Source organism: Periophthalmus magnuspinnatus, chromosome 16 (genome assembly GCF_009829125.3).
Source record: "Periophthalmus magnuspinnatus isolate fPerMag1 chromosome 16, fPerMag1.2.pri, whole genome shotgun sequence".
Taxonomy (NCBI): domain Eukaryota; kingdom Metazoa; phylum Chordata; class Actinopteri; order Gobiiformes; family Gobiidae; genus Periophthalmus; species Periophthalmus magnuspinnatus.
In genome coordinates, this window is record NC_047141.1 from 18,470,631 (window position 1) to 18,487,082 (window position 16,452).

Sequence of the window (16,452 nt, forward strand, 5' to 3'; positions counted from 1 at the left end):
GGAGCGGTTAGCAGGTGCTGTTCACAGGGAGTTAGCGTAGCTGCTATCTCTCCAGTGCTTTGGCGTATAGACTGTAACATAGCACACCTTCCCAGCACTATCAGAGGGAAGGCCAGTGATGATGATGCCATCTCACTCCGCATTGATCAAACCAGAGCTCTCTTAGGTGGGTGCCAAGATCAAATATCAAATGAATTATTTCAACTACCCGCACTAGAAGTAACTTTATTAAGAGGATACAACTTCTGCCAGATATGATTTGAACACACTCAGAAAAGTAGTTGGCTCAACATCTGTGAAAATTAATTAGTTTTAGTCAGTGATTTCACTATTTTATTAATTTTGAACTTATTTTTTCTTCAGTGATTTTTGTGCTTTTGTTTTATTTATTTATTCATTTAGACAAGTCAATATTTAAGCACACTTTTTAGCTTGGCCATCTTGAATGACTTAAAAACTATTTGTAGACACATTGGCTGCCGTTGATCTTACTTGGGACAACTGTTGCCAAACTTATTGTCTTGTAATAGGAATAAAGAACGAGTCTGTATCTCGCATTGCTCAGGAGTGCTTCTTTGGAGTTTGGGGTTTAAAATAACTAGTTGGTTGGCTCACCTTTGCTGCAGAAGTACTCCATGTCTTCACAGCCCATGTTCTCCGCCTCAAACTCTGCCGAGAACTCATCTTTGGTCAGGAGCTCGGTCCCCTCAGAGACACACTCCTCCTCCTCTTCCTCCAGGCCATCCTCCAGAGGACCTGCAGGAGAAGAGCAAACAGCACTGAGACGTTTCATCACACCCCACAGGCTGCTTTTCAAATCTGGGTTGGCTCCGCTCCTTTGACGAGATACTACAAATGCAGATGCAACTCATAGTGTAGCTCAGCAATCCATTGTGTTCAGTTTTAAGCATAAAGTCAAGCCCACGTGTATATTTGGTATGAATATATTTGAAATTGCACTTAATTTTACACTTTTATTAATATTGTAGTGAAACATTTTATAAAAGTTTGGTGTATTCATTATCCCATGTTGTATATGTTGGGGAATTTCACATAAGCAATATTTAGTGTGAACGCTTTGCACATTTAAAGGAAATCAAACAATATTTAAATGAATTTGTTTCTTACTCTGCTACAGCAAATAATCTGTCATCTCACCTCCATCATGTCCTCTTTCGTTATATCCATACATCTAGTATTTGGTCTTCCATATAAACTACACCTCCTACGCACAATGCAATTTCACCACACGACAGGCTTCAAAATCCATGTTGTTTGGGTCGAGGTTTGGTTATTGGCATAAGGGATAATAAGTCTATGCCAAAATTGGATAGCATTTTATTAGTAAATTTCACATTGTCCTTCTGTTTAAGCTCTTGAGAAAGCATACACAAACAAAGGTGACCACAGATGTTAATCCCACTACCTGCAAAACAAAACCACTCAGAAACAGAATGAAAAAAGCAAAAAGTCCTCTCCAGACTTACAGGCATCAGCATGGGAGAGGCAAAGAAAATACTTTTATTAATTTGGTAGCCTTATCACAGGGTACAATGTTGATTTTTCCATTTACATTCCATGCCTCCGGGTAATACACCAGTGCAATCTTAAAGGAGACACTTTTCCGTGTGATTAATTTTTCCCCCCTCTGTGCAATATTCTTTCTTTAAATCTAAATGATTTCAGAGTTTTGCTTGTAGCTGTACATCTCTCTTTTAGTATTTGCATATTACTATTTTGCTTCAATCAAGGACGTTGATGGAATTACTGTACTGGTACCTGAATTGTATTAGTCCTGGAAAAAAAAAAAAAAAACATCTCAGCCAGCATTTGAATCTTATTAAGAACATGTATGTCTCCTCTCCAAAAGATGCCTGCCAATGAACGACTAGAGCAAAATCATTAATAACATGGACTGGTTAAATACAGGCTAAAACTTTTATTTTCACAAAAGGTCATTGGTCGAGGATAAACCTGTTTATTCTGATATGGAATAGCATCACTGTTTCAATCCAGGTGTGTTATGGTGACAATAAATGAATCCTTCCATTGTGTCCACAGGGGTCCCACAGGACTGTATCATTAACATTGTAAGAACAAGTATTGGTTGCCGTCTTTTGCCTCTTCCAAAGAAATCTATGTAATTGTAAGCTATCTGTACTTTGATATCGGCCTATCATATATGACATAGCTAATGGTAATATACAACACCATCGCTCTACATTGATACTTGTCCCTGTTTGTTCTATTGTGGCAGCAGCCTCTCAGCTTTGGTCCAACCATAATTTGAGTTTACAAAGTGGGGCTCTCCTGATTTCCTTTCTTCCCACACTGTGCATCATAAAAGACCCCCGTGATGTCCACAAACTGCTTGCTCTTTTCATTAGCTGTCTAAATGAGGCCTTTGTAGCGGCGTACATCTGCAGGAGCTCCGGACATGAAAAGAATTAGCGCGCACAGATCTCAAATACAGACATAGCGGCGGTGGTGGCGGTGGCAGCGAAGCTTTTAAATGAAAGTACAGTTTTATGATCTTATCTGATGCCTTCTGCTGATTCGCTGAAGAGTGAAGTGAGGCGTGAAGACACTCTATGAGGCTACCATCACTTAAGATGATACAGACAGATAAATATCGTACTATCAAGGGAAGATAGTGTGAGTGGCGTTAAACTACCTCCTGCCAAGGCAATCCAAGTGAAAGAAAGACAGGAAAAATATGTTTCTATGCACACATTCTATTACACGGCTGAAAAAGAAGAGTACGTACAAGTCAGCGGTGAATGCAGGCGCTTGTGCTTTTGCAGACTAGCAAATAGAGCTACAGTGTTGTGAGATAATAAGGGGAACGGGAGATCACAGATAAACTTCATGGTCAATAAGACACAAAGATTAGGCAGATAAGATGAGATAGAATTGAGCTTTAATAGACTCAGAATAAGGGCATCTCACTTCCCCACTCCAGCAGATAGCAACTAAATGGAGCATTTTCAAACTGATGGAGATACGGGGCCTTGCGCTGAATATGGAAAATGAAATACTCAGCACACATTAAAAGGCCCTGATGGCGACTCCGGGGCCAGATTACTAAAGTTTGTTTGCATTCTCACATGTTTAGTTTATTATACAGTATTCATTGCATGGAGAGACCTGAAATTATTTCAGAGACAGCAATGATAAGAATAATGACTTTCTAAACGACCAGCAGCACACTCCTAACTCATTTTCTGATAGTGGCGTCCCTGCTATATTTAGTTGTGTACTGTTTAAAATCCTGTCACATTCACAGTGTGACCCACTCTTCTATAGGCTCTGCTGCTGACGAACTGGGCCCAGGAATGTGCTCCTGCTTCTTATCACCAGTCCACTAAGGTTCAGATGGCCAGCGACACCACACAACCACTGCACTTGACTTAGAGCAGAAAAAAGCAAGCAACAAGCCTTAAACAAATTCAGTACAGGGTATTAATGCTTAGTCTTCATTTAAAGGGGACATATGTAAAATGGACTTTTATGAGCTTTTATTACACCATTCCTTCAACATTACCATACATACCAACGTTTTACTTGGTCAGAATTTGAGACTTCAACCAGTTTATAAATACCTCTATTGCCACACACTTTTGTAAACTAACTTAACATTGTTAAAAAATAATGTAACACATTTTCAGCAATAAAAACACGTAACTGAAAAGTCACTACTGAAAGCCACTCATCATTTCATCATTTCTGCAGTTTTGAACACCAAGTTACTGGAACCGTTTCTATCATTAAGCTGTTTTAATCCAACACTGCAGTGTACAATAAAACATATATAATATATTATATATATATAAATTATCTAAAATAATCATCTATATTATAGTTTGACACAAAATATCCAGAAAAAGAATGTCTCCTTTAAAGAATATTGTTGCTCCTCTGATACAAAGCCATGCCATCCACCCTCCACCCTTGACTGTATCACCCACATTCATCGGGTGCTTCCTCTTGACCAGGACAGACAGAAACCTCAGCCCTGTTCAAACAGTGGTGCGGCAGGGCAGCGGCAGGAGCAGCCAATGCTAATAGAGCCGTCGTCGAGCTGAATCCGGCCGTGATCACAGTGGCTCTTTTGTTGGTGCCGTGGCCTGTGTGTGATAGGGATCTGCCATGGGGAGTGGAGCAGGGAGGGGGTATGGTAATGCCCCCGCACAGTCTATAAAATGGGGTGATACTCGGAGACCCTATGATGGACACAGGATTAATGAGTCCAAGGAGGAAGGGGAGCAGAGAGACACCATATTGAGCAGTTGAGGGAGGTGCAGGGTTTATTGGAAAATATAGATACGTCTTAATATTGTTTATAGTGTTTATAGCTTGTAAGAATGTACTTCTCTATAGGGCTGCAAGATCAATCGCAATTTGAATGGAGTCTTCCACAAACAACAAAACATACACTCTTATTTTGCATAAAAATGGCTAACCCTGTTGTTTAAATTTATACAAACAAAATCCCTCACAATTTGCCAATTCATTCCCTATACTCCCTTAGTCAATTTGTACACAGCTGTATTTAAAGCAAAATAACAAAATAACATTATATGAAATAGTCATAATCTACTGTTTTCTATTGCAATTCCAAACTGTATTACTGAAATATCGCTCCCCAAATGACACGGACCACTATGGACCACTCAAGGTTTGTCTTGATGGTCTGCTTCCCAAAATATCTGCACATAAAACATTCCATTGATCTGGGCTTAAAAGTTAAAAAGGACAAACCTATAGATGTGCCAATCTCCCTATGCAAACTCACACATGCAAAACCAGATATATTTACTTCAAAATTGTGCGCAGGTTACTCCTAATTTCACGGTGTGCTGTTATTTTTCCAGCATCCTGAATGTGGCTTGCTTGTGGCCGAGCTCTGATAGCGATACCATGCATTATCACCTAGCTCCACAGTGTCATGTGTGTATCAAGGACCCAGCCTCTTCTATAGCGCCCTAATTAGAGGTGAGGTAATTGAATCTGACAGAACAAAGCCGCAGATCTCTATAAGGAAAGGAAATCATTTTTTTTAGCTCCCACCTATACAGTTTTTTATTCATACAAAATGTGTCCAAGCTGGCCCGCGGATAAAACGCTAGCACCTGAGACTAAACATGAATGCATAATTGTGGTGCTAAAATCCAAAGCAGGTCTCCTAAGCTCAGCCCCTGCCAAAGCGCACTCCCTGTGACTGCCCCTTTGTGCCAGGACTGATATGGGGCCCTCCGCACTTCCAGGTTAACACTGGAACTCTGCAGGACTCTCCAAACCTCTGCAGGGCAGGAATAAAGACATATGGACTTTGTCTCCGAAAACGCAAGTCGCCGTTCAATTCTCAGCCAGGTGGAAATACACTCATGTTGGCTCTGACAGCAGGGCTAAGGCAAAATAATAAAACAAAGTTTAAATAAGAGCTGTACGAAAATAGTGAGATTCATCAGTAATAGTAAATGCTTCATCCTCAGCATATTCTGATGGACTGGGAAGTGAGGATGGACACTGCAACACAGTTTGGTAGACAACATTATTATTACATTTAAGGGCATTTTCCACATTTCACACGTTTATGTCTTTGGATGTAATTATCTAAGCACAACCAAATCTATTGCATAGTCTTATGAAATTTCACTATTTTTCCTTTTTATCAGTTTAGGAAACAGACAAACTTAAATGCAAAATGAATAATATACAAAGGGTTTCCCCCAAAAAATGTGTTTTAGACTTGCTTTTGTGCCGCTTGTATTATCAAGTGTCCAGTTACGGTTGATTCAATAATTAAAATATACAGTGTGGATATAAAAACATAACTGTTAAATGAATGCCCAAATGTAAACTTATATACAATGGCATTTAAAATGAGCACTTGGCCCTAGTTTGAACTTGCACTGTGGTGAAGTGTGAGCAGAGAGAGCGGGAGGGAGGAGACTGCAGGAGAGACTGGGGCCATCTCCTCTCCTCAGCTCTAATGACCTTTGGGAGGCAGGGTGCTCCCACAGCCTTAGAGCACACTTATGTATATGTTACAGGGCTCAAGTCTCTAATTTAATCCTTGATCACTGGAATGAAATAGATACCATTCATGCAACTGCTAATGGCTTAATGTGCTACAGGAACCCTCAAAGGACATTTTAAATTCAGTCATCTTTTTAGTGTATATATACTGAGCAAAAGTTTTAGTAAGGTGTGACTAAGAACGTTAACCAAGAGTCCTTTAAGCAATTTTAAAGTAATAGATGTTTTGTTAATAAACATTCTAATGGATCAAATAAATAAAAAATGGACCAGATTATGATTGTGCAGTAAACTGCATGTACAATGGGCATTTGGCAACCCACTGTGTGTATTTTGTTAGCATAGAAAAGCCTAAATATAGAATTAATTCCAGTCAAAACTAAATAATAACTTCTATAGTGTGTTTGTGTTCGTGTGTGTGCAGGGAGGAGCAAGGAAGAGCTTCACTGGAGGCTAATGTGTTCGCAGAGCCGCGGTCTGTGACCAAGAATAAGCAATGCTATTGTTTAACTAGATTTTCCGGTTGCTAAGCAATGTAATTCTCATGATTAGAAATGGCTGCCTTCCTAAATTTGGGCACTTACAATCAACAGTAAACAAACAACTTCAAAACTCAGCGATTGCCTGGAAACTGAAGTGGAAAAAAGGAGACCGACTACATTGAAATATTTAAATACAGTCCACATGTCCTCTATGTGCTACTGTGGATTTGCACAAGGTCAAAAGATCACTGTAAAATTATGATTAACAATGAACATGTATTAAATATTACACATTTTGAATGAGGAAAAGTCCTCTAAATGTTGCATATAACAGGAACTTGAAACCCATGAATATTGGTCCTACTGACTATCCCCTGCCCGGGGTCTTCATTGGGCATAGAAATAAAATAAATATGGTAGAATATATACCACACACACTGTAAATACAACAGTCTTTCACAATTGCTACATAAACAATAAGCATCTCTGTCCAACCAAACAAATACTGGATCTTTTGCAGAGTTAAGTTGTGTGTTGTCACGCCCGGTTTATCTGTTAAAAAAGGGGGAATGAACATGCTCTTACTTCTTTATCCAATGAATGTGAATTGGAATGGCATAAAAACACGCTGCCATTTGACTATGCCATTAAAATGCTGGAGGCACCTCTGAGCGTGCCCGAGGGCTTCAGCAGATGCCAGCCCGGCCCTCTGTGGAGTTGCACGGGTCCACTTTCACTCCACTCCTGCCTCTACCACTGTCTCTGGAGCTTAGACACACACTGACAAGAGCAAGCATCCAAGTGATTTTCTCCCACTAAAGTGATATGGTCTCAGCTCGGGCTTCTCTTTGCTTCAGCAGTCCAACATGCACATTAAAACAGGCTTAAAGATGCACTGTCCATTCATTTGTGTAATAGCTGAAAACAAACTAGTCACCATCACTTATCAGAAGAAACAAAAGTCTTAGTTATCTGGACTATATTTTAGGAAGGCATAAGGATGTAACAACACTCAAACAACACCTTTTAAATGCATGGAGAAACCACTGGTGCCATTCTTACTGTCATATTACGAGAAACTGGGGTATAAATGTGCTTAAAAACATTTCGGTTATTTCTTCATATTTTCCGTACTGAAGTGGAGCATGGCATATGTGGCTGCTGCTGCAACAAGACACTAGTTTTAAAGGATAGGAAAGGAAGAGTCTATGATATAATTGAGACTTTTGACAGTGCATTATCACAGTATTCAGGTTATTGTTAGATCACATTAGTTTTAGTAGCTTAGAGATGCAAAAAGAGGGACCACTTTCTTTCTGACAAATCAAAAATGTGCAGTCCCTCTAGGAAGGAAACATTAATGTGTTGAATCCAAACAAATGCACAACTTTAGACAGTAGTAGAGGTACTGTTAAGGCAGTAGCATGTGCACCAGGTAAGATGGCAATATCTATGCTAGCTACTGCTCATTACAAATTGTGTAAGAATAGGAGCATTGCTTTGTATTTTTGTTTTATGTTGTGTCCTCTTTAAGACTACAGTACTGTATGTGTACTGTGCTTCATGTCGACCTTTCCAGCCTTGTTTTACTTCCTCCCCGCTGATTTATTAGTGTCATTCTGCTACTTATAAGGAAATAAAAGTTAAGCATGTGCCTGTACACTGGACGTGACAGGCGAAACAAAGCAGGTAAAATATGTGCTCTCTTAATTACTGCTTTATAAGTGTGCTTTTCACCAGAACGTTCACTTTTAATGAAGCCATGGAGTGAGGCTCCTCCGGGGAGCTATCATGGTTAAGTGGGGGCATCCATCTTCAGCCACTGGCCCGTCTGAGCGCTCCGTCTCGTGTACACTTGCCTCATACTGGCCCACTTTATCTCCACTAAGTAAAGTCTGCTGGATGGTGGCAAGAAAAGCTGTTTTTGTACCAATGAAGCTGGGGGAGTTTTTCACTATATAATAAGATGCCACTCTTTAACCTAAAAGCATTGTATTCATCACTTAATTGTGTGGCTGCCGAGCCTGTGGGGGCTGGAACAGTAATATGGCTGGCTAAATGCTGGAAGTGCTTTGGCAACAATTAGCTCTTAGCCCAGCATCATTTCAAAGAATTTAATGGGACTCTTCAGAAAAGACTGGGAATGATTGCTGTATCAAATAATGTAGATAAAACAATATTTTCCCATCAAGGAATTTGTATGAAATGGATATATCTAAGATGTCAATTTCATTCTCGTATTATTATGAAGTATGGGGGGTTTCTTTTGCAATAAATTCTTCATTAATTCAATTCTAATTTGCCTCTGGTTCCTATTTCCACTATTGATAGTTCCACTTCTTAATACCGTGGATAAGGGGGGAGAAAATCATTGCAATAACTGAGTGGAGACTGTGAGACGCAGATAGGATCTAAATATTACCAATGCCAAAAGAAGTGTGAAGTCTGATGAACATTTCAAAAGAACAATTCTTTGTGGATCAGCTAAATCTTTTCCACTTTTTAATTAAAAGTAAAGAAAATAGAAGTTAATTATCCTGTAAAGATTAGCTGCTGGGCATCTTTCTGTAAATTAGTTCTAATTAAAAGGAAATTGTCAAATGACATTCAAAGCACTGTCCTTTAAAACACAGACTGCGATGGGCTCTTCCTCCCCCTTCCTCCCTCGCTCCTCGCCTCGTGCCTAATTCTTGATCTGGCCAAGTGGAGCTTCTTGCACAAGATTACGATTCAGCCGCACACACACATACACACATGCACACACACATACACTGGTCCCTTGATAGCTGTGCACAGAAATACTGCAGTATCAATGGGAGGTTGTGGTTACTGCAGATGAATGTGGTTATTGATAAATGATCAACTTTAGGACAGATTGTGGTGGCAGATTATAGGCAACACAATAGTTATATCAATGTTTTTTGTTTTTTGTTTTAATCCAGCATATAATCACTTACATAATGAAAAACAGTCCTAAATATTTTATAAGAATTCAAGTCGAATTATAATAAAAACCTGATGTGTATATTTTGTTTCCCATAATCAAACGACTGTTTAATAAGGCAATATATGTACACATGGTTAGTTGAAACCCCATCTATTTTAAGACAGTTAAAGATTTGACCAAAATGCCTGATTGAAACCAGAAATCCTTGTATTAGTGAAACAGCAGTGTGTTCTATTTTGCAGTTATGAGTCTGGCAGTCAAACAAAAGAACATGTCCCACACGGCGCAGACCTCCACTATCATCAGCTCACAAATAAATGATGAATCAGAGCTCTCCGGCCTGTGTACTGTAGCTTTCATCTGATTTCATGTGGATTTCATCATTTATTGTCTGCCTCGGCTGTAGCTCGCCGCTTCCGCTCCTCGCATTGTACCAAGCCAAACTCAAGCAGTATGGAATAGAGCTTCTTTTACTTTTAACACCAAGTATCACCTCAGAAAATGTGTGGTGTTTTGAGTCTGAAATGGAGACAAAATCTTTAGTGACCCAAGTTTAAAATAGGTCAAAACCAGGACCCTATAAGAAAAAAGACTTTACTTTATGATAGTAGATACAATGAATTAGGTGAGTATTAGCCAGGAGTAAAAAAGGAACAGGAAGCACTAGGACTAAAGATCTAGTCTAACCAAAAACTAACCAAACTAACCAAATCTAGGTCTAGAATATAATTAAAGCAATTGCAACAAGAAGCAACTCACATAGTATCTTCAGTTGTTCCTGCACCACTGTTTGAGAACCACTAGTATACCCCAGACAAAATTATGTACTTGGAGAACAGTGCCCAAGCTTCTGCTAATAATGATGCAGTCTTTGGCCTGGAGCAGGACTGTCTTGGTAAGCATTATACCCCATACTACCCCTGAGGGCTGTGGGCTGTCTCCATCACTTCTTATATGATAGCAGGGAGTGCAGGTAACAATGGTGTGGCAACAATGTGGTTTTGTGTTACTGACAAGTGCCTTATTTGGTTGACATAACCTGCCTCTATGTGTGAGGAGTGTCACTGAGCACACTGCAAAATGGATGACAGCTACACCATAGAGACATTGTGCAGCACCAACAATCGCACCTGGGTGTATTTCAGCATGATATAGGCCAAAAAGCACTGAGTGAAGGAGAGGAGGTGATACAGAATTTGAGGGAGTGACAGTTGGGCTGAAATAAATGGTATGACATCTCCTGATATAAGCTTTGTATATTGTAATATCAGATCTATTATAGTTCTCAAGGCAATGTACAGATCATTTTGAAATTTGTCAACTTCGTTTTCTTTTTTTTTTGTGGCATGTCCAAAATCCTACAAAATGTTCTTCAATCTGGCTCCTTTGTCTTTGCAGCTTCTATTAGCTGCCATGACAACAAGTTCACTCTAAAGTATACGGTGATTTATTATACCATACCATTTAACAAGGCTTTCCGCCACCGTGATACACTCACTTGTGATCCCATGTGGCTCGAGCATTGCAGTCACCCACAAGAACGAGTATTTACAAATTGGAACTAAACTGCAAAGAAAAAATTACTTATTTTTAGACATGATTTAATAAAATGTATTTATTTTTAAACCTAGTTGTAATAGCATCTAGCATTTGTAAGTTAACCAATATGACATTTCTCCATTACCAAATTCAACACCTTTAGATCAGTTACATGAGCCATTGTTGTAATCTGAGTTGAATTGTCATTATAACCATAACCTTATCCAAAACTACGCTTGTTGGACATTCTAGGTACAGAAGGCTAATAATTTGATCCATTAGCAGTGATTAGATTAAAGGTCAAACACCACCTTGTGATAACCTGCCTTCAAAAAATGAATTTAGTAACCAATAACAACAGTCCAACATATTGTGTAATTGCTCACTGTTAAAACAAGAGGGGTAGAGCGCAGAGGCAGCAGACAGTGTGTTTGTGTGTATATGTTGTGTGTGTGTATGTGTGTGTAAGAGAGGAAGCAGTGGGAGTCGTACCGCTGCAGTCCTCAGGGATTGAGTGTTCACACACAGTAAATGGAAGTAGCACGGCTCTGACCTTTGAGCCACAGCGCACGAGTAAAGTGAAGCCGCTGTCAAAATATTGCCTCAGAAATGACAATCTACCTCGCCAGTCCCAGAGTCTTGACATGGCAGGCAAGAGGAGAGCGCTAACCTGCTGATCCCCAACGCTACAAATGAGGGGATTATCATGACAACAAACCACAGCATCCACACACTGCATAACCCTAAGATATTCTGGCATTGCCCCTTATTATCGCCAACGTCCCACACAGATAGCTAGTGATGACACTCAGAGCACACGCCAAAATGGAGAGGCGCCGTCATGTGTCAGAATAAAAATAAGCTGCGCATTCAAAAATAATTCCTAACTGTAGTCACGGCTCGCACAGTGTTCTAAACTTGGAATTAGAAAGACTTCATTTACACCCATTTATTACTCAGCTCCACAGGGAATAACTCAATCGTAAAGAATACCAAAATATCACAAGCAAATTACTAGTGCTCTGAGAGGAAGCTTGGGAGGAACAAAGACAGGCAGCCATAATTATATCTTGGCGTGTATGGCATGTCAATGGGGCACCTTCGCTGGAGAGGGCATTCCCCTGGGCCCTGTAAGCATCACAATGATGTCCAAATTATTTTGTGCTCCATTGCAGCATGAGACCATTATCATATTTACTGCGGGTGCATTATGACAACACTGATGTTTACACCTGTCTCTGTGAGGAGGCAAGGTTTACTCTCTGTAATTTAGCAAATGTACAGTATGCATATGAGCATGCTGGCAGGGATTTAAATTAGGTCAGAAATGGAATACATCAATAGCAACCCATATGTGCATCTTTCTTTCAGTTTTTTTCTCCCTCTTCCCCAGCCGTCTTTGCTCTGAAGCTTGGCGATGAAGCAGCTTGACGACTGCACAAGTGTGATATGTGCAAATCACATTTGCAGATGAGCTTGAAACTCCTTTAATATTCAGATATCAGACATCCCGCACTGAGAACCCGCTAAGACCTGATTCGGGGGAGAAAAGCAAGATCCGCGTCATTAAGGCAATCGTTAGAGGCTGGCTTTACATTTTACATATCCCACAAAAATGTACCACCAAGTAAAAACATCGCCACTTATCTGCGATAACAATGCTAATTTTTGTCAGAGAGCGCTGCAGATTCTGTCGAAATCCAGAGTGGCTCAGGTCTTTCCCAGCTTTTCTTCCTGATTTTGGCTTAACATCATCAGCTTATTGGTGCTTTGATTTGGTTCATATTTTTTCCTGCAGGAGACCCACAGGCTGGAGGAGTCAAAGGCGGTGAAAGGTATGTTTGCCACGAGGCACAGAGACACGTGTTCCTCTCTCCTGCCAATAGCTCATCAAATACTTGGGCTACGGATGGACCCACGCCCGGCAACAGCATCCACTTCCACACACCACACTTCTGTTTACAGAGTTTAGTTTCCACAGCGATGACAACAACTCCACCAAAAGGCTCTTTCTTTCACCTGTTCTTTGTAGCATGTATCCGTGCCTCAACAACTGTTTCACCTCAACTTTTATTTTATTGGATGACAGAACATAGCCTCTGCAATTCCCCCCTACCTCCTCCATTTCCCCGTGTCTTAGCCTAGCTCCAAATTTGTCTCTGTGCCATTTTAATTACAGCCAAGGCAATCTTTATGGTGGTATTCTGCGAGAACACCAATCTGCAAAAAAGGTGATAAGTACACCCGCCACCCAGCTTTGGTATCAGTAATAAACAGACACTTAATTGAATAATTTGACCTAAGAGGCTGATCCTGGGAAAAAAAATTATTGTGAATATTGAAGACAGTGCGCTGTTTTGCATGATGCCTGCAGTAGGAGTAGGAACACAGAGGATTTTTGGCCGTATGCCCGCCAACTCGCCAATGTGGGCCATGGCGAGTCTTTGCTGAGCTGATAAGTGAGCCTGTGGTATCCTGGAAGCGCAGCGTGTTTTGTTGGAAGGGCTTGATGGTGGGCGACACGTGTGTGCTGGAGCTGTGTGCAGGAGTGCGTGTGCATATGTCCGATATGTACAGAGGAGAGGGAGGGAGGGGGAGGAGGCAGGCGGGGAGAGGAGGGGGTCCACTCTAGGGTCTACAAAGTACTGGCCACCCACACAATTTTAACCATTCATTATCTATATCAATATAAATAAAAATATACACATATATACATATATATATACATATATATATATATATATATATATATATATATGTTCTGATTGAACATATGAACATTTGTTTAAAACAAACAGCAATTAAATGTAAGGCAATCGGTTACAACTTTTCATATATTTCTCTGACTTCATTGCTACAAGTTGTCATTAAAAATCTATCATTTTGACAAACTAGAGTGAAAAAAATGTGTCATATATTGTTCACAAGTGGCAAATGTGGAAGAAATTACACTAACTTAAGACAATATTTCAATGCTAATCTTGCAAACGAGTCTTAAAATCTGAGTATGCTGCAACTTTTCCATATGAAATGTCTCATTCATCTGATGTGTGAGAGCGGAGTTCCCCAAAGACAGCAGCTCTGCTCCTTTGGGACAATGACGGAGGCCTCTTCCTGTTTAAGGATAGCTGTCAGAGGAAGATGGCTCTGATTCAACACTGCAGCAGGTTTGCTCTCTCTCTCTCACTCTCTCTCCATCCAGCCCTCATTCACTCCATCACTCGCTCACCCGCTCCACAGTTCAGCCCTGATTTGACTACTGGCATAATTTTGCAGTGGAGACTATTTGCAGATGCAGCAGAGTTATCAATCCGAACAGACACACAATCCGGGTCCAATGTCACTTCTGCTCATTATGTTAATGGTTAATACATGCAAATGAAAACATTCCAGCAATTTGATTTCTTTGAAGATAGTTTGCATATTGTCTTAGCCATAATGACGGTACACTTTCTCCCCAGCTCCGATTTATGCAAGGCTAGTTAGTTCATTTTTATCAGCTCGGAGTTCATTTCTAGGGCTACTGGAATGTGTTTTCCCCTTCCCCTCACTATTTAACTAATTAGGATTCAGGTACCATAAGCAGATTTTTCACGCTATTGGTGTTTTTCTTAATTAAGAAACAAATGAATTCTCCCCAGCAAAATAGATGGAACAACGGGATAGGGTGCCAGGGGCCAGATGCGGCGCTTCTTAATTAGAAGTCACTCCATTGTCTGAGGTTTTTTAATGAAGCACCAATCTAAATGGATATCAAAAAAGCTTCTAGAGAAGAAAAAAAACAAAAAAACACACTGGCCATTTAAAATAATAAGGAAATAAAGATAATGAAAGACAAAAGATATGTAGTGGTGGCCCGCTCAGACCTGGAGTTCAGTGCCTCACCTCTGGAGGAGCCCTATTAAAAGCGCCTGCCCCCTCTGCTCTCTCTGCTCTGTCTGTCTGCACACATGTCTAATGCTGTGCCAAGCCAACAGTGGAAGCCTCTTTTCAACTTCTCATCAAAGGTGCAAGTTTCATTAGCCGCTGGATGGTTATCAACTCGCCAATTCTGAAAAATGTTGCAGCTGTCAACTTCCTGTCGAGCCTTGAAAAACAGTGGAGCCGAGCGGAAACCATGCTTATCATATCAGTGTCACCAGTGATAGGATGATGTTTTGTGCACAGGAAAGCCAACGCACATTTCCAATTAGCTGGAACAAATTGTCACCTCAACACAATGTGCAAGATAGAAGAAAGTCCTGGGCAATTATATGTGGCCATTCAGAAAGTATATGTACATTACAGATCCTTGTTTTCAGCTTTAGTACTTTCTGTCTTTGCTGCTCCATCATTAGGGCCAGCCTCAGAGCAGTGCTGTGCTGGAGACTGATTCCGATAACATCAGGGCTGTTTTGACTGAAATAACAGGCGTAACATGCCCATATGTGCTGCCAGCCCATCAGTTCTTCTTCAGACAGCATGGCTTAGTTCTCTGGGAGGATGGGCCAGTGCCCACTGATATGGGCCCAGCACCATCTTGTCCAGGCCAAGTGCGGCTGCGCCCAGGGGCTGTGCCATCAATGCCACGACTGGTGCCAGACTGGATCCCACCCAGCCATCCATTTCAAAGGCTTTTTTTCATGGATCAGGTATGCAGTGAGATTTCCCTTTCCCTTTGTAATGTGCCATGTCAAAGGGGAGCTCGGACGACTTTAAAGTCATACATTTTTTTTTTCTGCCTTTCATTTGAGAAGGAAACATAATTGATTTCTGACTTTCCAAATGTCAAGTTGAAAAGATTAGAAAAAGGAGCAATGTCCCAAAAAATCAATAAGCAATATGGCCATGTTGATGTGGGCTTTATACAGTAGAAGATATTCCCTACAATTTACCAGTGCGTACTAAAGAAGCATGTGCATGACTGAAACAAATCCCTAGGACATTTCAATTGCATAAGACATATGTGTTGTTTTTTTTTACATTTGAAGATTCTGTGGTTCATATTAAAGCATTGCAAATAACTCAATTATCCAACTTTCCAATTCAGAGTCCCGTTTAACAGCTCTATTTGTTCACCAATTCCCATAATCCTCTGATGCTCACTCGTGTGCTCTCTCTCATTTGGAGCATCACTTGTTTATTTATTTCTGAGAATAAGATTAAAGGGGATGATTATTAAACACAGAAACACAAATGACAATCACACCGCAGGATAATGTAAGTCTGTCAGTGACTGCTCAGCCCTTTTTCCAAACTACTGCTGAAAGAGAAGAACAATACAAGTCCCTGTGCTTCATATAGACAACTTCCATGATAGAAAATCCTCAGGGAGCGACTCACATGTAAACACTTCACCTCTACACAGCACCAAGAGTCCTTTCAACACTGGAGAGTTAGCTTTGATCCTGATGAGGGGAAGGTAAAGTGACAGTCACCTTAGCACAAGTGCACAGCATCTCC

The 16,452-nt window shown here is 40.5% G+C and overlaps 1 protein-coding gene across 1 annotated transcript in view; it reads right to left on the minus strand.

The window, feature by feature from the left end:
* Window positions 1-16,452, minus strand: part of zfpm2a (zinc finger protein, FOG family member 2a) — a 121,747-nt gene that overhangs the window by 85,749 nt on the left and 19,546 nt on the right. Inside the window, exon 2 of the mRNA XM_055227527.1 lies at window positions 616-756. Within this exon, the coding sequence (XP_055083502.1) occupies window positions 616-756 (141 nt within the window). The remainder of the gene's footprint in view (window positions 1-615; window positions 757-16,452) is intronic.